The 24,034-nt window shown below is 66.0% G+C and overlaps 2 protein-coding genes across 2 annotated transcripts in view; both read right to left on the reverse strand.

The window, feature by feature from the left end:
- LOC119101823 (aryl hydrocarbon receptor nuclear translocator homolog) overlaps positions 1–1,250 on the reverse strand; it is a 32,534-nt gene extending 31,284 nt beyond the window's left edge. Inside the window, exon 1 of the mRNA XM_037225250.1 lies at positions 1,220–1,250. Coding sequence (XP_037081145.1) covers positions 1,220–1,250 — 31 coding nt within the window. The remainder of the gene's footprint in view (positions 1–1,219) is intronic.
- A 724-nt stretch (positions 1,251–1,974) lies between these two features.
- Positions 1,975–24,034, reverse strand: part of LOC119101824 (aryl hydrocarbon receptor nuclear translocator homolog) — a 33,587-nt gene continuing 11,527 nt past the window's right edge. The window contains 10 exon segments of the mRNA XM_037225251.1: positions 1,975–2,848; positions 3,069–3,177; positions 3,179–3,422; positions 3,683–3,841; positions 4,541–4,669; positions 9,693–9,887; positions 11,324–11,414; positions 12,410–12,639; positions 19,038–19,195; positions 22,417–22,494. Of these exon segments, the coding sequence (XP_037081146.1) occupies positions 2,729–2,848; positions 3,069–3,177; positions 3,179–3,422; positions 3,683–3,841; positions 4,541–4,669; positions 9,693–9,887; positions 11,324–11,414; positions 12,410–12,639; positions 19,038–19,195; positions 22,417–22,494 (1,513 nt within the window). The 3' untranslated portion in view covers positions 1,975–2,728.

Genomic DNA, 24,034 nt, shown 5'->3' on the forward strand with positions numbered 1-24,034 from the left:
CCGCGGCCAGGACTGGCCGGGCCCATCTGGACTACGTCGCTCGCCAGCTGGCCCGGCACGATAGCCTGCTCTCAAACTGACCGCTGCCGGCTGGTGGACTCGTGCACGGTTCCAGCCCGGCTCTCAAACTGACCGCTGCCGGCTGGTGGACTCGTGCACGGTTCCAGCCCGGCTCTCAAACTGACCGCTGCCGGCTGGTGGACCCTCGTGCACGCCAGCCCGGCTCTCAAACTGACCGCTGCCGGCTGGTGGACTCGTGCACGGTTCCAGCCCGGCTCTCAAACTGACCGCCTGCCCGGCTGCGACGCGCGCCGCGGCTCCAGACCCAGGCTCTCAAACTGACGCTGCCGTGGCTGGACGGACTCGTTGCACGGTCCAGCCCGGCTCTCAACTGACCGCTGCCGGCTGACTGGACTCGCGCCGCGGCTTCAGCCAGGCTCTCACAAACTGACCGCTGCCGGCTGCTGGACCCGCGCGGCGGCTCCAGACCCACTCTCAACTGACCGCTGCCGGCTGACGGGACTCGCGCGCGGCCTCCAGCCCAGCTCTCAAAACTGACCGCTGGCCGGCTGGTTGGACTCGTGCACGTTCCAGCTCGGCTCTCAACTGACTGCTGCCGGCTGACGGACACCCGCGTGACTCCGGCACCGTGGCGCGGGGGGGGGGGGGGGGCGGGCGCACGGCGGGAGCTGTGCGCCCGTCCGGACGTGTGTGACTATGTACATGGGGGGCTATCGTGGACTGTGGGGGACACGCTTCTGGCGTTGAATCGGGTGATATTCCGCCGCGTGACAGATCCTTCCATGCGGCATGGGGCGTGTGACTGTGATATATAAACTTGGCAAAATGCTCATCAAATGTGCAATAAACTCACGAGGTGGTACGTCCTTGATCTGCCCCCCTAACAGAACACCTTCACCGGATACAGTCTGCGCTCCTACGCTCGACCCGACGCCCAGGCTGGTGCCATTGGAATGCTGCACGGACAGGTACGTGTCGGTCGCAGTTTAACCCGACGCGCAGCGATGACGAGCTTCGTCCTGAAGCTGGCGAATTACCCTCTGAATGTTGGTAAATTACCTTGGACTCAAACGGAATAGACCAAATAAAAAACAGTGGAGTTCAACGACTGGAGTTCGACGACGCGAAAATCACGCACCGCGTTTGAGAGGTGGTCAGCGGGGTCGCCGCCATGGTTTCCCTACCACGCACACCTCACGTCGGCCGTTGCACTGATAGATGATATACATCTGGTAGCTATCCCGTCAGCAATAGATCGTTGTAATTGCGCCGAGCAGGGACGCGCCTGTTCGGGGCGCGATCACAGAAATGTCACCCCCCAACCCGGCAATGCCAGGCGGGGCCAAAGCTGTCACTCACCTGTCTGGTGCGCTAAATGCGGCATCAGGATCCCTCGGACATTTTTGTTTTCACGGGTTTTAGCTTGAGTCTTGTAACTGGATGGATTTGTGAGATCGGCGCCCCTCACTGAGCATGGCTCGTTGCGTGATACCTGAGCGCCATCCTATCGTGAGATTCCGGGTCAACGGCTGAATATTGCGGCGGAAGCTTAGCGTGCCGCAATGCCCGGCACGGCCCATCCTGCTCGTCTGACGTCATCTGACCTTAAGCGTGGCCGCTGTCACTGACCGCACGTCATCCCGATGGGGGGGGGGGGGGGCAAATAGCGAGCGTCTGGGGTGATTCCAACTCTCCCGCTATGGATGGGTGAAAAGGAAGGCGTGCGCTCCAACCAACTGATCTTTCAGAACTCATGTTGACGGGGGGGGGGAGGGGCATAAAATTGCGCTGCCGCACAAGTCAGCGTTCTGAGTCCACACAGTCCAACTTCCATGTGCCGACCCGACCGATGGACCTCGCCCGCTGAGTACTGCCGCTCCTCCCAGTGACGTCACTGGTCTATCAGCAGGCATCTCACTATCCGGAGACAGCTGCCCACAAAGACAAGTCGGCGCTGACACCTAGTGTATGTATTCCAGTACGCGGGCACTGTGTCCAGGTGACGCCGCCGCGTCGCAGGGTGCTCCGGAGACGGAGGATAGCTGACGGGGGGTCGACACGAGCTGCGCACGAGCCGCTCAGAGTCCAACCCCCTCCAGAGGAACGCCGTCAAAAATAGATAACTATAAACACGGCGCAGACGTAACAAAAACAAATCATAAGTAGGGCAACTTGGTTGCGGAATTTCAATCTTCCTAGATAAGCGGCCCAAAAAGGTCGCAACAGGATGGGAATAGCTGTACACCAGCCTAAACTCACATGGTGCTTCTACATGCTACACAGGCGTTTGTTCGTCGATGAGATTCATTCAATTTCACCTTCAACCAATGGTTTCTAAAAATGTGCCGTAGGGCCTCCCTTAAGAAATGTCACAGTTTGTCAAAACACGTCTTACTGGAGTAAGAATTACCTAGCTATGCAGACATACGCGCGTACATACGCATTTGCACGAACGCGCAACACATGCATATTTAAAACTTTGTGACACGTGGGCATGTTTGGCATCTGGGACCAAACAATACACTTTGCCATACAAAAACACTTGCTTTCCGGTTAGTACCTAGGCATCTGACCTCTATTAAGTAGTATGAAATGCATGAGATATTTGTTTGGGGCCCGCGCCGCCGTCGCCGGCCGCTCGTCACTGATATGCGAGGCCGCGGCCGGGGTGGCCGACGCGCGCGTCCCCTCGCGGGGTCGCGGGTGCTCACTCGAAGGTCGAGTTGAACATGTTGAGATCCTCGAAGCCGGCGGCCGGCTGGTCGAGCATCTGGAGCATGTCGGAGATCTCCTGCTGCGGCTGGCCGGGCGCGCCGGGGGCGCCGGCCGCCGCCGCCGACACGGCCGGGCTGCCGGCGCCGGCGCCGCCGGCCGCGCCGGCGTCGGCCGGGTACCAGAGGCCGGCGGCGGCGGCCGGCGCGCCGCTCGACGCCGGGTACTGGCCGGGCGTGAGCGCCGGCCGCGGCGGCGCGTAGCCGGCGGCGCCGCCCGGCGAGCGGGCCGGCGACATCTGGCTGTACTGCTGCAGGCCGCGGCCCGCCGCCGGCCGGCACCGGCGAGTAGCCCAGCGGGCTCTGCGTGGCGTCGTAGCTGTACGCCGTCTGCGTGCTGCTCGGACGCTGCGCCGACTGCACGTGTGCCATGTGCTGGTACCGGCTGCATCGAGTAGTCCAGCCCCGGCGGGTGGCCGTACGGGTCGGCCGCGTGCTCGGGCTCGGCGCCGGCCGTCGCGCCGCCGCCGCCCACCGCCTTCACGGACGTGTTGGTGCACACGATGTACTCGATGTCGTCCGTGTACGGGTTGAGGAAGGCGAAGGCGGACGTGCGCAGCCAGACCCACTCGCGGCTCTTCGACCGGAACCGGTACATAATGCTCATCACTTGGCCCTTCATCTTTATCACTGGAAACGGTCGACACCGAGCGTCAGGCACGGAGAATTCACACATTGCAACCGTACATGCAAGCAGCATAACAACATAGCAACGCCTCAAATAGGACAAAACCTGCCTTATCAGTATATAGCAGGAACCGCTTTGGAGGCGTACCGTGACCACGATCCAATAAAGCGTATGCACCTGAGCGACGAAGCCTTAAGTAATCACGGACGATGGAGAGGACAGCTCGTCCCAGCAGCGCACCCCGGCCGGCGCCGTCACTGACCCTGCTCGAAGTTCTCCTTAACGTTGGCCAGCTCCTCAGGGTGGATGAAGTCGAAACAGAGCTTGCCAAGCAGCTCGGGCGGCGTGTAGCCCACCAGGTTGAGGCAGCGCTGGTCGACGAACGAGAACTTGCCGTCCATACCGTGACGGCTGACGAACTCTGCCGGCCGTGGACGGGAGGTCACGGAGGTCCGGACGGCGGGGAGCGGGACGCCGCTCGCCGCTCGTCGCCCGCCGCCAGCCGCGTACAGGCGGCTCGGGTCAGGCAGTGAACACCCGCCGGCGGTGCCACGCTCCGCGCACGGGGCGGACGACATGACACACCTCCGCGACGGTAGTCGTTAGTGCCGAAATACCAGGCCTCCTGCCGCCAGGCTAGGGCTGTCATGGAACAACACCGTGCCGCGATGAAGCACGAAAGCCAGGCGGTCCACTGGGCCGCGCGGGTGCCGCGCTCAAATGGGCAGCGCGCCGATTACTAGCACCAGGTGACAAAAGTGCGTCACAACCACTAGCCGTCAGGCTCGCCGCGTACTGCGCGATGCGTGGCGCCACTGACCATTGCTGCTATTGGTGCGCTCGCCGGCGCGGACCAGTGACGTCACCACCGGCCCTACCGCACTGACCGTGGCCCGGTGAGGACGCCGCTTGCTCGCTGACAGACCAGTGACGTTACCACCGGCCCTGCCGCACTAACCGTGACCCGGTGAGGACGCTCGCTGACAGACCAGTGACGTCACCACCGGCCCTGCCGTACTGACCGTGGCCTGGTGAGGACGCCGCTCGCTCGCTGACAGACCAGTGACGTCATCACCGGCCCTGCCGTACTGACCGCGGCCCGGTGTCGTTCACCACTGACCGTTGCTGTTGCTGGCGTTGGTGAGCTCGCTGGCGCTGGGCACCGAGGTGATCTGGAGTCGGCCAATGGCAACCATGCAGCAGTGCGAGCTGCCCATCACCTCGTCGTCCACCCGCTCCAGTTGGATACCTTGGAAATCTGGCAAATCAGACGGGCTCAAATGCTCGCTCTCAGCCCAGGGAGGCCCGCCCCTGTACAAACCCACCCAGTGACACAGCGCTGATGGCAGGAACACCGGCGGCCGGACCTCGTACACCATGGTGACAGCACGTGCGGTACAACACCCAGACCCCCAAAACGAGTACCATCTTTTAACAGTGCAACAGCAGCCACTTCGAGCCAACCAATGTCTGGGGAGTTGCAAATCTTTATGAACGTTCAAACTCGCCCAATTAATCCACTAGGGAACAGCTTTGTTCCAGAGGAGACAGGTGTGGAGGAGATCATGAACAGCCCACCTGCAATTCACATAACCAATTTGGAACGGCTTAAGTCATAAAGCGCTTTGGGTCCCAAAATACCGGAGAACTTATGGCGCATGCAACCACTTAGTGGATGCAGTCATGAAACATTTCATATTGTGTACAATTTGCGGAACGTGCGGCGCCCAGGTCAGAACAAATTACTACATACATGTCGCAGCGGGTGTAAAAATTCTGTTTTTTATCGTCACCGCGCGTTGTCACACTTTTCAGCAGTGGCTTAGAATTCCATGTCCTTGGCCAGCTGGGTCACTGAGCACAGTAAAACTAACGAAAAACAACTACACGACAGCAAGCTCGTAAGAAGACGAGCCCGACAGCCGGCAGCAACAGAGGCATATCGTCGTCGGAACTAATCAGCGCGCCCCCGGCCGGCGGTGGTTGCCTGGGCCCGTCTGCCTGCGGCGGTCCCCCGGCGCCACCCGCCGCTCAGGTCGGCATCCGCTCCGGCTCTGCTGCCCCCTCCCCTCGCCCTCCTGGGGACGGGGAGGTCACGCGGACCGTGCGGGGGCGGCAGGTCCGACGGCCCGGCTGGCCGCCGCCGAGTCCGCAGTCGGCACTGTTAGGAGGACGGGCCGCCGGCCGGGCAGACGTCAGATGTCACGCGTCGATCGCCGCTCGGACGATCCTCGTCCATCCGGAGGCCGCCCGCCCGCGGGGCAGACGTCAGATGTCACACGCCAGTCGCCGCTCGGACGGCCCTCGCCCATCCGATGGAGCGATGCGGGCGTTCCGCTGAGCCTGCAGGGCTTCACCCAGACACGCTCCAATGCAGAGAGCAGGGCAATGACGGCACGAGCCGCGCGCGGTGACTGATGGTAGGTACACGACTGATGCTAGGGTACTGATGCTGAGAACGGTGTTGGGAGTGGCGGGGTATCAATTACGTATTTCTTATCGTGAATGCTTCAAACTCCTTCACGATCTAACGTCAGAACCGTTTTAAACAATTCACGCGAAGAAACGTTTCTGGGAACTGATTCGATCGCGTAACAATGGGCTTTGTCTATGGGCGCACAATTCTATCTTCGTTGTTACTAATCACACGTACCAATCAATTTCCATTCGTGTGTGTGCTAAACCAATCATGAAAATTCAATGAGCTCGCCACGAACCGATCCAAGGACGTGCCCGTGTTTAGTACACGTCACACGTGGAATTGAACAATGCAACCAACCGTTGGCAAACAAAAAATGGGCGCGCGCCGGCCGCGTTAAAAATTAAATAAGGTGAAGCCTATCAGTCGGAGCAAAATGCAAAAATCATCGGAAGTAATAAAGCTAACCCTTATAAGATCTTATCACCACAGTCAGATTTTAACTTCACAAAGGCCGGCCGACCAACGGCATCTGTAAAAATCAACAGCATTTGGCAATCCTTGCAAGCTGGAAACGCAGCGAAGCCGCATCGAAAAAGGCCTGGCGTTGATTACGTACATCTGAAGACGAAGGGCGTCTCCGACGCCGGTTCGACCGCGGAGCCGACAATCCCGGCTAAACGCTGCACGCTCACCGGCCCGCTCCGGCACGCTCGGGCCGTAACACGGCCAGCTCTCTTACACCTCACATAAAAACGGCACGGATCCGGGCGGTGCATGGCTCGGCCGGACCGGGGCGGGGCGGGGCGGGGCCGCGCCGCCGCCAGTTGCGCGCGGACCCCCCAGCCCGCTGACGGGCGGTGGGGCGCCGCACGCGGACCCGGCCACCCGCCGCCGCCGTGGCCCACTCCGGGGCGGGCCGACGAGCGCGGCCGACGCTCCGGCAGCCTCGTAAACCTTCCGGCCAGCCGCGCCAATCTGGTGATGCGCCGGCTACGGCCCGGCCGGCGTCGCCGCGTCCGATTAAAGAGCCCGCCGAGAACGGTGGCGCCCGGCCGGTCGCTAAAGGCTAACAGGTCCCGCCGGGGCTGTCGGCGGGGGGCCTCGTCCGGCGCCGGACCACGCCCCGTCACCGACGGCACCCCCGCCTCGGCCTCAGCCGGCGCCGGCAGGTCAACACACGGCCGCTGGCGTGACGCCCGGCCGCACAAAAATGCGGCGTTCTCACCAGGCTGGGCCCGGCTGCCGGACGCGGCGTCACGCGGCCCCACGCCGGATCTCGGCCTAATCGTGGCAATGACCCCGGCCATCGGCGGCGTGCTCCTGCCGTGCCGCTGAGCCGGCCGGCGTGGACGGCCGCTATCGTGCAGCCATGCCACGGCAGCGGTCAGCGCGGCGGTGGCGGAGATCACGGCACGGAACGCTGCCGGGTGTCGAAAGGGCGCCGCGCGGCGACAGCGGGTGCCCGCTCCCGTCGCGCAGAAAGCGCCGCTGCCGGGCGTCGACAGCGGGCGGATAGCTCCCGCGGCAAGCGCGTTAGGCTCCCCCCCCCCCCCCCTCCGCCCGTCGGGCCGCACCGTTCCCGCACCAGCGATGTCGGGCGAGTCGGAAACGCCACCCGACGGTGAGCTGGAGTCTGCCGCTCGTCATCGCCATCACACAGAAATGATGGTATTCGGAGCGAAAAAGCCGTGAGACTGTGCGGTGTGACATATCGCCATCAAGAGCAACACGTGGGCGACAGAGACATCCAGACCGCCGACGCCTCACTTCAGCGTGACGGCGTGAGCAACACGCCTTAAATGGCCACGAAAACGGCAGTAATATCAGCGGTGGTCCACTTGCCCACGCGGCGAGCACCAGAGCATCATACGACGACTGCCTTCGCACGATGGTGAGAAATCTACTCCTAGTGCTAGTACTTTGCCACTCGGATAGGGAGCTGCGCTGTGCGCTCCAGACTTTCCGCACGAGAAACACGGAACACATTTCGTAACCGTGGGAAGTTTTCACTACACATATGCAACGAGGTCCGAGCGCTTCTATCAAAACGGCACAACAGCGTAACGTACAAAAGGGCGATCCGACATGGCGTTTGCCTGCAGCACGCGCGCACCGGTTTCCCACGGCACGGAGCGGACGTACGGGCGTCCCCAGTGAACGCAGCGACGCCGCCCGCTGGTGGGAAGCCCACGGTGGCCGCCCAGTGCTGCGGCGCCGCCTCGAGCCGGCAGACTGACCCAGACGTGGGCCTGCTGCCGGCGCGGGCCGCCCCGCCGCTCGACACCCGCTCGGCCCCCACAGCGCCCACACCGCTGAGTACGGTGCCGCTGCCAGGGCACGGAGACCGGCACCGGGATGAACGGAGGGTCCCGGCGGCTGCAGCCGGCCGGCCGCTGCAGTCCCGATCGGCGCCGATAGCGGCGCGCCGGCGAAAAAAGCGGCGCCGACACCGCCGCGATCGCCGATAGCCGCCGCCAATTGTGTGCAATCTGCGGGCCGGGCGCCCGTGTGCCGGTTCAGGCCGCCTCCGCCTCCTCCGGCGCGGATGGCGGCTACTCAGCCGGCGTTCGCGGCGGCCGGCGGTCGGCGGCCGGCTATGGCACCGACACTGACGCCGGCCCGGCCCGGCGGCCAGTACCCGGCGGCCGGCTATGGCACCGACACTGGCGCCGGCCCGGCCCGGCGGCCGGTACCCGGCGGCCGGCGGACACCGGCCGACCGCCGTCCATCGGCCGCGGCGCGGCGCGAGACACGGGCCCCGTGACCGGAGCCCCGGGCGCTCACCGCCGCGCTCGGGCCCGCGCAGGGTCGTGCGAGCACTGCACCGCACCGAACAGCTGTCGGGCAGTCCCCGGACACCGCCGCCACGCCGCGCCGCGTACAGACACAGCACTAACGCGCGCTGCGCACAGGCGTCGCTCATCTCCACGCGCTCTGATTGCCAGTGGATGGGAGTTCGCCCGTGCGTGGTAGGAGGTTCACACTGCTGCTGGTAACAGAGCTCGCTAACACTGAGCTGCACAAATCCGTCGGCAGTACGTGCTTTAATATTTTGATCCCCGCAAATTGATGACACAATAATACAGCCTATACAAGGAAATGACACAATACGACAGTTTTATAAAGTGCATACGCCACAGCAAATTGCCTTTTTCCCGAAGACTGGCACAACGTGACGGAAGCCGCGCGGAGCGAGATCGTTATTTCGCCAGCATTCCCAACCGCACACTCCCTCGCCACCTGCGCAAGTCCCAGTGATAAAAGGGCTCGTCTCAGCAGTCACCGGCGCATTTCGTGACATGATTGACGAGATCGATTAGCGATTAGCGAACGCCATTATCTCGGGCCGTTCTTGTCAACTTGATATAGTGTCGGTGGTTAAGACCCCCGCTTTCTACTATAACTGTGACGCTGGCACAAAGCCGCACGGCTGAGGCCGCCAGCACGGAAGTACACATCGATTCCCCGCACAATGGTACTGCGAATTAACATTGCGCGTTCCAAAGGCACGACCGCGTGGCCGTAATTTCGCGGAGCTATGGCGCGCCTCACCTGGGGCTGACGCGGTCCTCAGTCGACAGCCTCTCTGGCGTACCCCTTCTCGCGGTGAACTCTCCTCAGAAGCTCCTGACATCACTTTTACCCCTCTCCATTCGCAGATTGTCCCTCCTTCCCTGCAAATGTCCTCTCTTTCTTTCTTTCTCTATCTCTCATTGACGTCGCCACGTAGGGCGTCTACCAAAGCTTAAGGAGTTCCACTGCCAGGCGTCGGTTCACCTCTGCCGGTCTTCTGCCCCCGTTCGACCCCCCCCCCCCCCCGCCATCCTCACCCCCACAACCCGGGACGTACCGGTGGGCGGCCAGTTCTTGATGTAGCCGGTGCAGTGGACGACGGCGTAGTTGTTGCCGTCGGCGCCGGCGCCCAGCGAGTTGCGGCCGCGCAGCCGGTTCAGGTGGGCCGACATCATGTTGTCCGGCTGCACGTTGCCGATCTTCATGCGCGTGATGAAGCCCCGCCTCGAGCCCATGCAGAGCCGCATCGTCGCTGAAACGGCGCCGGCACACGTCAGGTGAGCCAACGCGCCCGGACACGCGGCTCGGACGGGCCCGTCGTCGGCTCGGCCAATGCAGTGCAAGCATGCATGTTTGCGCCGCGCGTGTTGACGTCGCGACGCCGAGCAGTGGGGCCGGCCGATCACCCACCGAAACTACAGCTCAGAAGCGCGCCTTGAGGAGTCGCCATCAAGCTCCCGCCTTTTTGCCGCCGCGCCAAACCGGTCGGCGCGGCGGCGCGCTCGCTCACAGCAGCGAAATTAAAGCGCGGCGATTCGCGGCCTATTGCCGCGTCTCACAAAAACAGAGCGCCGCGGCGTAAAAACCGGCCGTCCGTCGGCGCCGTCGCCGGCACTCATCAATCGACGGCGGCCGGCGGCGGCGGCGGCGGCGGTGGGGCCGTCGTCGGCCGGCACGGGCGCCTGCCATTACGCCGCTTTTTGCCGGCGGCCGCTGTTTGCGTCGCTGGCGGGCGGCGACAGTTGCGTGCCGCCGGCCGGCCGTCATTAGGGCGAGCGTCGATCGGCGGCCGCTTCCTGGGCCGCCGCCGTCGTCGCGTCTCAATCGCCCGGCTGTGGCTCCGGCGCCACCAGAGGCGGAGGGTTCGGGCTGCGGCGGGAGGGTTCGGGCAGCGGCGGGAAGCCTCGGGCGGTGGCGGGAGGCCTCGGGGAGCGGCGGGAGGCTATGAGCAGCGGCGAGAGGCCACGGACAGCGGCAGGAATCGACGGACAGCGGCAGGAGGCCACGGGCAGCGGCAGGAGGACACGGGCAGCGGCGAAAGGCAACGGGCAGCGGCGGGAGACCACCGGAGGCGGTGGGCGTCGGAAGGGCACGACGCGGGACGGCGGGAGTTACGGGACTGGCGCTTGTGACCCGAGCTTGGTGGCGTGTCGGAGCGCTGAGCGCTCGGGCCGCACCGCCCTTCTATTGCGTGAGCGGGCCATGACGCGACTGATGCCTCCCTTCCGCCGCCCGGGACCACAGGGGCTCTCGGCAACCGGTCCAGCATGTCCGCCGGCCCAATCTGCAATGGCCCGTATTTGGACGGCAGGCCGTTTCGAGGAAGGGATGTTCCAGCGAAAGACAGCTCCCAGGAACAGGAACAAAGCCGGCTCTTTGTTGTCGCCGCGCTCCACGGTCTGGGTCAAGGGTCATCGCAACATTCCCACCGGCGCTACCTCAACATCGCCGACCAAGTACCGTTTCAGACCAGTCCAGGTGCCAGGGGATGACCAGCGCACTGTGGACAGATGGTCGCTAGACATCTGATGGCGACTTCGCAAGTCGGACAGAAGGAGCGGAGCCTCTTCGCCTTTCCACCGGTGTCTACGCATCTCTTGGCCGGTGCAGAATAACTTATATTCGCGTGACACCAGCAGATGCCGCCGGGCAGGTGCACCAAACGTTTCCCCGCTGAGAGGTACTCACACTGGTGTCCCTCCTTCTTGACGGTGCCGGTCTTCAGGTCCAGTATCCGGCCGCTGCCTTGCGTGTCCTGGGTGCTCAGCTGCTCGCGCACCTGTTGACCACGGACAGTCGGGGTAGGTCAGCTCGGGTCAGGTCAGGGCAGGAAGTCGGGGCAGCTCAGGTCAGGTCAGGGCAGGACAGTCAGGGCAGGTCAGGTCAGCTCAGGTCAGGACAGTCGGGTCAGGTCAGGTCAGCTCAGGTCAGGTCAGGACAGTCGGGGCAGGTCAGCTCAGGTCAGCTGGCGTGCTGACAGCGGTCGACATCAACGATCGGACACAAAGGCTTTACAGAGGATGACTCAACTTTTTGGCATTTAAACCAAAAGCTCTAGCATTCAAACAGCCCAGAACAAAGCATGTAAGTTTCATGGCTAACAGGCACTCGGCGTTGCTTGATAAGAATGTAAAACGTGCCGAACAAACGACAACCAATTAGACGAATACACAGCCGACGTTACACAAATTAGATGCGTCCACGGCAAGCAAAAGAAAGGAAGATAAACGTCCGGGTATTTAAATGACTTTCCGACAAAGGTTTACTGGACGTGTTGCCCCCGAAAACGGTCTTCCTGAACAACAACGTCTTGAGTGAACAAACGGTTCTGACGGCCCGGAAGACAACTGGGGACATCCCTCCACGGCTGCATGTTCAAAACAACTGTCAGCCAATATCCAGTTTTGTTTTGCTCGCCACATGTGTGCGAGCTGGGCAAGCCTGTCTTCACCAGGCGCAGACACAAAGTTTATCGCATTACTCCGCAGTGTACACACGAGTGGGGGACAATGGCGTGCCATGCTAGGCGAAAACCGCCATAGGACCGCGACTCCCGCCCTCCCCTCCTCTTCCACCACACAGACCAAACACGCTGCTTCTAAACAGCCAATCCACAGCACCCGCCAGACAGACAGCACACACTCTACTCGGGAGTGTGTCAGCCAGCAGCGGACCGCAGCCATGACCACGTCTGAGGTCAGGTCGGGTCCGGTTAGGTGGCCGGGCAGCTCGGCCTCCGAGGAGGCCGGGCGGCGGACGCCACGGGCCGCCCACCTTCTCCACGTCCTCGTGGTGCAGCATGTCGAAGATGGTGGCGCCGAACCAGTCGGCCTGGCTCTGGTTGAGCACGGGCGTGACCGAGTCCGAGACGTAGATGATGCGGCCCGTGTCGCAGGCCACCACGAACAGGAAGCCGTCGGCCGCCTCCAGGATCAGGTGCTTCAGCTCCTGGTCGGTCAGGAACGACGGCTTGTAGGCGCCGTCGGCGTTGGTGTTGCCGGTGCCTGCCGGAGACACACGGCGGGTGTGTGAGTGATGCGGGACTGAGGGCTACAGCTGCCCACGAGCCAGCCACGCACGGCGCGTAGCCAGAGTGCGCGCTGCCAGGGTGAGTGGTCGGAAGTGGGACACCGACACGTCTGTGTCGGTGTTCCACTTTTGGGACACCGACAGTTGGGTCCGGACACACCGATTGATGCCGGGCGGGGTGGCCACCATCCACCATCTCTCCGCACCAGATCGGTGGTGATACCCCGAACGCACGCCCGCCGCGACACTCTGCCGGCCTCATCTGCCGGCCGACCAGCACAGCCGTCGGCACAACATGTGCGCCGTGGAGGCGACAGCAGGCCGGCGACCCAGCCCAGTCAGTGGGCTCTGAGTGGGCTCTGAGAGGGCTTTGAGTGGACTCTGAGTGGGCTCTGAGAGGGCTCTCAGTGAGCTCTCTGTGAGCCCTCCGTGATCTCTTAGTGAGCTCTGAGTCCGGGCGGAGAGTTCTTCACTGAGAGTCCTGACCCAGGCCCGGGGCCCGGGCTGGGTGAGAGCTCCCCGGGCCTGGATCGGTTACGCTGGGTGAGAGTTCCCCCGGGCCCGGGTCGGCCGCGCCGGAGGGCCGTGACGCCGGCGGCGGTCTCGCTCGGTCGCCGCCGACACGGCCGGTGACGGGGCCGGGGCACGACCGGCCGGCACCGGTCACGCGGCGCCGAGCGGTGGCATAGCCCGGCCGAGGTGCCGACCGTGCCGACGACAGACATGACGGCTGACCCGGCAGGGCACACGGCAACTGAGCACCGGCGACGCCGGGCTGGCCCAGAGGGGGGGGGGGGGGGGTCACACGGGAACCGAGGGTGGCAGCATCGAGGTCGTGGGCGCGGACTGGCAGACAGAGGAGCTGGAAAACTCCGCATTTATATGTCTGACCTTAGAACTGCCCGAGGAAAGCGGCCCGGCTGGGGAAGAGCGATTCGGGCGCTCTCTCTGCCGCAGCACACCCTGCAGACCTTGGTGGATTGTCACTTGCGTACGCTTCGTTTCAGACACGCTCCTCGACCGCAGCAGCCATCCGTCTGCCGCACTGACCGACATCTCAAACTTCCGTGGAGCACTCCCACAGTTCCGGTCTGAATATGCGGGACGGCGGCGCCATGCTCAGCACACGGCCCATATGCCTCTATCGATCACGCTAACGCGCTGAGCAAACGCGACCGCCGCCCCGGCGCCGGGCTGCAGCCGGCGTGCCGCGCGGAGTCCGGCCGGCTCGCGGCAGCTCCCACGCCAGATGAGCGCGTGACGGCCGAACCCGACTTTCGTCCCGCCAACGCCCCAATAACCGGCGTACATTTCCATTATGACCGACTCCCGATACCGATCGGAGCAATCATAGCGAAATTCCACTTCAGCCTCCCCGATCTGCCATCAAGATAAAGTGGTCCGACTGACGGAAACAAATCGCGCCCGACCAGCACAGACAGCTCGGACAGCACACCATTTTCGCCGGGCCCATAAGCCGGTAAGCCACACCACGACGCCATTAGCAGCGTTGCCACGGCACTGGCGCCGGCTAATTTACGAGCGCAATATCCCGGCGTCTAATCATCGCGCATCGTTCAGCCATCTCCGTGTACACATGGGCTCGCTGCAGGTTCGTTTTACGGTTATGGCCGGTGCAGCACCAGTGCACCGGCCTGGGCCGAGCGGCCGGCCCGGCCCGGCCCAGCCCGGCTCGGCTCGGCTCGGCTCGGCTCGGTTCGGCTCGGCTCGGCTCGGCTCGGCTCGGCTCGGCTCGGCTCGGCTCGGCTCGGCTCGGCTCGGCTCGGCTCGGCTCGGCTCGGCTCGGCTCGGCTCGGCTCGGCTCGGCCCGGCCCGGCCCGGCCCGGCCCGGCCCGGCCCGGCTCGGCCCGGCTCGGCTCGGCTCGGCTCGGCTCGGCTCGGCTCGGCTCGGCTCGGCTCGGCTCGGCTCGGCTCGGCTCGGCTCGGCTCGGCTCGGCTCGGCTCGGCTCGGCTCGGCTCGGCTCGGCTCGGCTCGGCTCGGCTCGGCTCGGCGGTCCGGGGACTGCCGCCCGACCGCAGCGGACCGTCCCCCGCCGCCACGGTCAGCCGCGCGCCGTCAGCGGCTGAGCTGACATTTGCGGTGCTCCGGCGCCGGCGAAAGTCCCACCACCGGCGAGGCGCGCGGGGTCCCGCGCCGGTTCCCGTCGGTCGGAGCCCGGCGCCGCCCCCGGCGTGGCCATTCATCAGCGGCTGCAGTCCGGGTCCGCAGCGCATCAATCGCGCCGAGCCGACCTGCCCCGGCCGACACCCGCCGCGACCGCCCCGGGACGGCCCGCGCCGGGCCGGCCCCGCGGCGCGGCCGGCGTCACGGCAGAGGCGGCAGTGTTGAGCGGGGACGGCACGCTGGGCCGCCGCGGTGGCCGCCGCCGCTCCGCAGCTCTGACGCCGCATCCCGGCTCGTCCGCCTGCCAGCGCCGCGGGCCTAACAGCCGCGGGGCGACACGAGCTCCGTCCGGGCCGACACCCGGGGTGACACCGTGTCGGGCGGCCGGCACGGCGCTGATACGGCAGGGCGCCGCGCCGCGAGGCCGTGCACAATCTGACTGACGCGGCGCCCGCCCGGCCGCCGCCCGGCCGTCAATCACGACACGGTGGCGCCGCGCAAAGCCCCGACTAATTACACCGCGGGTGTCACAATTTACAGCCTAATAAGCGGGTACGCGGCGCGCAGTTAAGCTAAACACGAATGTATCGCACTGCGGGGGACACATTCGAAATTCACGGTCCATAGTTGCAGCCATTAATTTAACGGAACGCTATAATGTTGCAGGCATTTATGAGCCGCGAGTGTTTCTGTTTGGATTTTTATGCCAGCGCTGAATGAACATAATTATGATCGAAGTTTACGGTAAATGTCGGCCAGAGTTATAGCCGTGCTTACCGCTTTCCCAAGCGGACAGCGATGGGCGAATTTCGCAACATGCACCATGACGAACGGACTCCCCGGCCGCTATAAACCAGGGCCAACATACGGGCGGTTCGTCGGGCGAGGCCCGGCCCGGCGATTACGGAAGTCGGCCGGGGCCGGCGCCGCCTCCCCGGGGTGACGGGGCACGGGTCAGCCCAGGCCGGACCGGCCAGCCGCCCGGCCCGGTACCGTACGGCGCGCGCGCGCGCGGCAAAAACGGCGCGCCGCGCGCCGACCGCTGACCCCTCAATCTCGGCCGGCGGCCGCCGCGCCGCTCGCTTTTGTAATAACTCCAATGATTGTTTCATAAAATATGGATCCAATAATACGGGCCAGCACGCAACGGCGCAGGCGGAAAAACAGCGGCGGCGCGGCATTCCTGGCGCGCGCGCCGCTCCGGCGGCGCGCCGGGCCGGACCTGGCCGAGGTCTGGAGGCGCCGCGCCCGGTCGACAGGTGGACCGGACGCGTCTCCAGGCAGCGCGCGCCGTCCCGGGGCCGTCACAGACAACTGGAGCATCGGCGGGCCGTTTGACAAACGACAGGCCCTCGTCGCGTCGCGGACCAGAGCCGCGTGAAAGCGGCGCCGACGCGCCGACGGTCGGCGCCGGCCGACCGGCCGACCGGAACATCCCCGCCCGGCATCCATCCCGAGTGGCTTGAGCACTTAGCCGTCGGCCGGCCGTTGCAGCGACCGCATGACAAACGCGGCCGGCCGGCTCTGGCCGCCGGCCGGCTAATGCGACCCGACACAATCGGCCCGGCGGACGTCCGAGCATTCTTCGGTCGGGCTCTGGCGCCACGGGACCGGTTCCACGCCGGCGGCGGCAGCCGCGGCTGATGAGCCCTGCCGGCCTGGACCGGCTCGGCCGCTGAGGGTGTCGAGCGCCGCGCGCCGCTGCGTTCGCCATGACGTAGACAGGAATCGCCCGAAACAGCACCGTTCTCGGCGTACAGGCATGGTCGCCCACGCAACGTCGTGGCTTCCTTGGCAACCATCGATGTATCATTTACGCTGAACGAGGTGAGCGAGACATTCAATGCCGACACCTTCCCTGCCGACACATGGCCCGCAGACCTAAGCAGGTACATGCCCCACCTCGCCCGGGCCACCGTCCGCCCCGGCACAACTAAATCCCATCTCACCATCTTCACGGTATTCACTTCACGACACTCGACAAACTCTCGGAAGGCAGCGCACGAACGCCAGCCGAGCTCGTCGGACGACATCTGACACGTCAGCTGACAATTAGACAACGGCAATTAGACGGGGCGCCTCGTTCCGGTGCACCTGCCTCGTTACGTTTGTCGCCCGCGCAGTGGTGCCGGCGAACGAAAGTCAGCGCCCATGCGCAGCGGGCGTGTGAGCGCAGCCTCGCGTTTCGGTGGAGTCTGGCGACGTTAACGCCCCGCTTTATGCTGCTAGACACAGCGGCACCCAGCGCTCCGCCACAAGACGGGGGGGGGGGGGGGGAGGGGGGGGGGGGGGAAGAACGCGTCGAATCGAGCCAAACGGCGAGCACAGCCCGCAACATCCTGCCCAGCGGTGACCGGCCGACCCGGGCGGCGGCGCGGACCCCGGCGGGCCTCCTGCAGGTCACGGCGGCGGTCGCGGCGCCGCGAGGCGGACCTCTTGCCCGGGCCGATGCTGCGATAGCCAAACGGAGGTGCAAAGCGCCACCGCCACTCGGCACCAGCGGCCTTCCGTGTTCGGTCGTGCTACGAGCGGCCGCGCCGGGCCGGACCAGCGGAGCAGCAGCGGCGGCGGCGGCGGCCGTTACCACGCGGCGAGCGCCACCGGCTGGCTCGTCTCCGGCTGTCAGCGGTGACGGAAGCCGCTGGTGCTGGGGTCCGGCCCTGTCAGCACCCCGAACCCGGAGCCAAGAGGCCTCTCGAGGCACGGAAGAGGGCAGCCTATCACGGCGAGAGAACCGACCCGGGCCAGTGAGTACCCGGGCCCGGCCGGCTGCCTCTGACGCCGCCGCAGCTGGCAGGTCGCCGGCACGTCCCGTCGGCCGGAGGGCGCGCCGCCCCCGGCCGGGCGCACGCAAGAGAAACGCGCCGGAAACGCGGCCTTTTAACAGCCGCGCTCGCCGCGCACGCAACGGCAGCCAACAGCGCGCCAGTGAAAACTCCTCAGCGCAGCGGCCGGCAACCCTCGGGAGCCGCTCCAAATTCCGATGCGCTCAGGGCAGCGCGCTGCAGCCCGCCACCAGCGGCGGCCGTCCGTCCGTCTGACCCACTGCTGCCCATCGGCGCGGTCGGGCGCCGGTGCGCTGGACCGTGCGTGGGGCCGCGTGTGGCCCCTGCGCCTCCCTTCACCAGCGCCGCGCCGCACCGCGCACCGGCCGGCCGGCCGCGCCGTTGCATGCATGGCGAAACCGCCAATTATGAAATCAAAGCGTGCAGCGGCAGCGGCAGCGGCGGCGGCGGTCTGTGACGCGGCCGGGGGTGGGCCGTTCCGACAGATGTCTGAGGTGGCGTCCTGCCGCCGCCAGCACTACAGGCGGGGCGCCGCGGGCCCTCGGAAGACAAGTTAGGCAGGTGGGCCGATTCGGCAGCGGCGGAGCGGCGACCAGACCCGAGCAGGAAGCCAGCTGGAAGACGCAGGACGGGCGACCCGCCGCCAGAGGCCGAGACCCCCGTTCGGTGACGGCGGCCGCGGCCGGCCAGCGCCAGCCGAGCAGCCCGAGCGGGAGCGGCCCGGCCCGTCGACGGGAGCGGCCGGCCGTTGAGGGGACGGAGACCTGCCAGCTCTGCCGCGCGCCAGTCAGCCCACCCAGCGGCGGCAGAGCGGCAGCCGACGCCCGGCCCAACGCCTCCACAAACCGCCACCGAATCACATAATCGCCGTGCGGTCCCATTAGCGTTGATTTATGCAGCCCGAAACGGCTGAGAACGATTGGGGTAGGCTGGGAGCGGCGGCAGCTCGCGAGTGAGGGCGGTGAGGGCGGCGGCGGCGGCGGCGTCAGCGGGCCGCGCGCCGCCCGGCAGCGCGTGGCCCAGATCGGTCCCGGCAGAGCGGCCGCCGGCGCACCACTAAATCATCAGCGGCGGGCGGTCCGGCCCGGCCGAGTCGGTGTCGGATCGGCCCCGGCTGCGCCCGCCGGAGCCGGCAGCGGCGCCGCAGCCCGGGCGCCGAGAAGCACGCGCACGCACACACACACACACACCGCGCCGCGTCAACAGAATCGTAACGAACATCTTGCACACAGAGGGCCAACGAACTCTACGGCGCGTCCTTTTCAAAACGTGAGGTACTGAGCAGCAATGATCCGTTAGTGGATCTGGGTTAGACATTACGCTCGTTACGACCATTTCTGATGCCCTTGGCCGACACGATAGCATCGCCACCGAGCTCGGACAAAGGCATCGGCGGCGGCCGCCGCCGCGTGCACGGCGCGTGCAGACGGCCGTGCGCGCGCGCGCGCGCCGCCCGACTTACCTCTGAGGTTCTTCATGTGCGCCACAGCCATACGCAGTATGGTAAGCTTGTCGGGCTTGCGGGCGAGCGCCGAGCAGGTGGGCACCATGTCGGACAGCTCGGAAATGTAGGCGGTCATCTTGTTGCGGCGCCGCCGCTCGATCTCGCAGTGGTTCTCCCTGGAGGCGGGAGTGGAGCCCGTGTTACTGGCCGGGGCAGTCGGATCGCGCGCTCCCAGACAGTCGACCCCCACCCACCCCCGGCCCGGCTCCCGGCGGCATCGGCGCTGCTTGGACGGGTCGCATGCAGGACAACACGTGCGGGGTGCGGCCGCCGACGGCCGACGGCGGAGCTTCAGAGCTACGGACAGCGGACGGCGGAGCAGCAGAGCGGCGGAGCGGCGGAGCTTCAGAACTGCGGACAGCGGACCGCGGAGCGGCGGACGACACGGGCGACCGACGTCGCAAACGACGGCTCAGCGCGGCGCCCCTGCTGCAAACGACGGCTCAACGCGACACTCCAACGTGGCGTGAGAACGCTGCGACCACGCCCCAGATGAGGACGGTCGCGAGTCGCGGCGGACGGGGGCGGTACCGTCGAGCGTGAGCGCCTCGCCACCGCGCCGGCCGGCCCGCCGCTGACCCGGGCCAACACGACCCCTTCTGGTCGGCCACGGGGACCACCGTCCCGCTCGGCGCAGGCTACCAGGCGACGTGGCCGCGGCGGGCGTCGGTCTCGGGCACGCTCTCCCGGGAGAGGTCCACGTCACGTCGCCCGACGGGAGAGCACGGGACCGGGCAGCGACGGCGGCCCATTGCAGACGGCGTGCTGTATGATAAAAGTGCGGCGAAAAAGTAACGACCGCATCAGGCCGATCGGCGCGATAACCGCGGTCGATGGCGGAGGCCTTATGCATATCGATCGAGTTCATGTCTGCAGGTGTGACGTAACAGGCGCAGATGCAATCTCGTTGATCGTGTGTGCCATAGACTCGGGTGACTGGCACTGTCTTCTACTGTCTTCATTCGCAGCCCCATTCAGCGCACACAAAGGGAACGTTGTCGTGATTAATTCACAAAGTAAACATTTCATTCGTGACGAAAAATGACTTCAATTCCGGATTTGTATGGCGTTGTTGAAGTCGTTCCTTCGGCCGACAGCAGCCAAATGCAGCCATGCCCAAGTGTGAACGCTCCGCGCATAAGCGAAACATTTCCGTTTTGACAAACCACTTCGTCGCTGTTATGATCCTTGCTTTTAGACAAGCCAGTAGGAATAAGATCGTACCTTAAAAAGGCCCGTATCTCACGGCAACGTAGCCGGTAGCAGAGACCGTGAAATTCTACACCGTGCAGCTTGTAGCCGCTCCACATCTCTGAAAGGCATCGCTTGTTCGTCGGCCACCACATATCGTAACTGTCAGCTCCACATCTCTGAAAGGCATCGCTTGTCCGTCGGTCACCACGTATCGTAACTGTCAGCCGCGAGTTCCGCCGAAGAGGAGAGATGGCTGAAGAAGCCTGTCCCCAGCCAGCAGAGGAACTAACATTACGTGTATCGATGTTGCACAAAAACAAGTGTTGCGAAACGTCGCTATCCTCCCAGCGCCTGACCCGCGCTGGCACCCCTGCTGTGAACCACCCCAAACTTCCGCACGCCGGGCGCCGCCAGCGCACGCCTGGTGCCGTCGGCCGGGACGCGTCTGTGCCGGCGCCGCAGCCTTGGCCGAGTGTGCCGATCGCCGCCGATCGGGCGGCCGGCGGCTCGGCGCCGGGTCCGGAGCGCGCCGGCCGCGGCACGCCCGGACGTCGGCGCCGCGCCCGCCGGCCCGCTTTTTACGGGCTGCGCACGGCCCCTCGCCCGATCACTGGGCCGGCTGGCGTACCCGGTTTTTCAGCGGCCGCGCTGCCCGCCGCCAAGGTCTCCGCCGGTCATTCGCACAGCCAGCTCTGGCCCCAGGGCCGACCCGGCGGCCGTACAGGAGCTCTGGGGTGACGGCCAGCCCCCTCCCCCCCCCCCGCCGCCCTGAACTGGGCGCGGCCCGCCCGTGCCCGGGGGCGGTTTGACCCGGCCGGCCGGCGGGCCCGGGCGGGTCGCGCCGTCTCGGCGTGGCGCGCGGCCGTCCGCCCCCGTGGCGGCCGCTCTCCCGGCGCGCCGCCCGGCCGCGAGACAATGGCCGCGCCGGCCGGAAAACGCGGCGCGCCAAAACGCGGCCGGCCGAGAGATGCACGCGAGGATAGCGGCGGCGCCCGCTCGGCCGGCACTGAGCGGCGTCACTGCTGCGGCGCGGCCGCACGCTCCGCCGGCCCCAGCTGAGGCGGCATGGCCCGGGCCAGTCCCGCAGGTCAGCCCGCTGTCAACACAGCGGGCCGCTCGTGCCGTGTGACGTACAGACATTGCCCGGCCCGGAACGTCCGCCGCCAAGTCGCCGCCGTCATTCGGCGTAATTGATGGCGCTGTTGTGTTGACGTTGGGTTTCCATAAACAACTCCCACATTTAATCCCGCCGAATGCATAAACCCGCTGGCGGCTCGACTTTTATGCGTTTCTTTGTGGTTGACTTCCGTGATAAAAACCACCGAGGCGTCGGGCCCAGCACGTTGTCCCCATGGAAGCGTCGCCACCACCACCCAGTACCTGCCAATGAGTAGCGCCGGGTCGGACCGAGGCCGGCTCGCCCTGGCCGCGGGCGGTGCGCCTCTGCCGCCCGCGCGCCCCAGGACCGCCCCGGGACGGCCTCGACATGAAGCACGGCCCGTCCGGGCCCGGCGCTCGGCCGTATCTCAGCCGCTGTCCGGCCATTTATTCGGCGGCCGCGTCCGCTCCGTTTCGCGCGGCTGAGTTATCCGCGTCCTGGCCGCGCCGGCGCCGCCGCCGCTCGGCAAACTTCCCCCGCGCGTCCCGTCGGCCGACGGCATTACGTAGTTACGGATAATTGCTTTAGGGCTAACTTAGTGCCGGGACGTGCCGGGCGGCGCAGCGCCCACATTCACTTACGCCCGTATATGGAGATATATTAAACATGATAGAAGCCAGCCGGACGGCCGCGGCCGCTAGGACGTCCGTGTTCGGGCGCCGTATCGGAAAAGTTGGCCGCTCGGCCGGCCGGGCCGGAAAATACGAGCGCGACCGGCGCGTGGCCCGCGCGGCTTTCCTCGGCACGCGGCGCGGCCGATCGCCCGGCTTGGACCGCGCGCGACGCCGCGTCCGAGCCGCGTTCGCTGTCTGCCGACTCCACTCCGCCCGCCGCGCCTACGCCCACGGTCTCCGGACCGCAGTCCGTAGTCCGCTCCGGCTGCTCGCTCCCTCGTCCGCGCTCCGCCGTCCGCCGACGGGGGTCGGTCGGTCGGCGGCGCCGTGCCGGGCCGGGCCGGGGCGTGCGGCGCGCGCCGCCACCTACTTGGCGTAGCGCTCCTTCTCCTGGCTGCCGTCGTCCTCCATGCGGCCGTACTTGGGCGTGCCGTCCTCCTCATCGGACCTGCGGCGCACGGGCAGAGCGGCGCTCGTTAGTGGCGGCGGCGACGGAAAACCCCGTCACAGGCGGCGGCACAATTATCGGCGCCGGCCGCGATCCGGGGGGCGATAGCGGACCGCCATCTCCGGCCTCAGTCCCCCCCCCCCCACCCCCCCACGGCCATAGGACAGTGCGGCGGCGCGGTCAGAGGCCGGACGCTGGACACACGACAAAAACTGGACAGATAACAATGGGAGCCGGGCGATCAGCAGCGAACTAAGTGGATTCGGGGGCTCTCCAGCACCAGACGAAGCTACCGGGCGTTGGTGTTTGTTAAGAACTGTGACAATACGTTCATGAATCGCAGGACATGCGTTTTTATACATGCCACGTCCAGCAGCCCGCAAATCGCGTCGAGCGCGTCCACTAACACTAACATAAAACGCGCACGCACGCACGCACGCACGCACGCACGCACGCACACGCACACACACACACACACACCCACACCCACCCACACACCCACACCCCACACCCACACCCACGCCCACACACAAACGTCGTTCATCTCACGGAGCAGCCAAGACTGTAGTCCCGGATCAGTCAGTCACCAACGCCGTCCTGCTGGCTCCGTGGTGCAGGCTGAGAGCCCTACCCCCGCGGCGAGCAATCGCCGGCCAGCCGTGCAGCCGGCGGCCTTTGTAAGCCGTGTTCACCGGGTGGGCGGCCGGGCGGGCGGCCGTGCAGTACCGGCGCCGGCCCCACACCTGACCCGGGGTCGCGACCTCGGCGGCCCCGAGAGGCGCCCAACGGCCGCACAAATCGTCCGGAGCGGCGCGGCCGGCGGGGGTCCAGCGCGCGGTCACGGCCCGGCGCCGCGGCCCTCCTGAGGGCGGCCCGGCCCGACTGACACCGGCGCGGCCGGCGCACGACCGCGCAGCACGGCACCAGCCGTCCCAGCGAAACCTGGTCCAGATCGGCCCATCCAAGCCCAGACCAGCTCCGCCCCGCGGAGCCTGCTGCTGCCCTTCCGGACGGCGGCCAGCTTCCGGCGGCTACAGCTGGCGGCTGGCAGGCCACGTTTTTACTGCACCGCGCGGCGTTTTTGCCGGCGACCAGCGCGCCTGGTGTCGCCCTCTCTCCCTCATACTGTCATGCCCCGTGCCCGCACTTCCATTTCAGACCGCTTCCGGGTGCATACATGCCAAAACTGTACATCGCAATACCTGCGGAATTACGCCTACGCAGCACTTCAATCTCTCAAGCAAAACTACATTTCCGACCATCTGGACCCACTTCACCACGTACGATCGCCTCCCTCCGCGCCGCGGGCCATCGGCACCGGCCGATCGGCGCCTACGCCCCGGCCAGCCGGCGACAGCTCGGCGGGCGTCGCGGTCGACAGCCTTCCGCCTCGCAGCCCGGACGGCGGCGGCCGCGGCAACGGCTCGCCAGTCGATACGGGCCGGCTTATTTTCATTACGAGACAATTACATGGATTAGACGGGGAGCGCGGCCGGCACACGCGACCGACCGTCGTCGGCGGCGGAGGTCCCGCTCTCGG

The sequence above is a fragment of the Pollicipes pollicipes genome, unplaced genomic scaffold, assembly GCF_011947565.3.
Source record: "Pollicipes pollicipes isolate AB1234 unplaced genomic scaffold, Ppol_2.1 Scaffold_4881;HRSCAF=5763_pilon_pilon_pilon, whole genome shotgun sequence".
Lineage (NCBI taxonomy): Eukaryota > Metazoa > Arthropoda > Thecostraca > Pollicipedomorpha > Pollicipedidae > Pollicipes > Pollicipes pollicipes.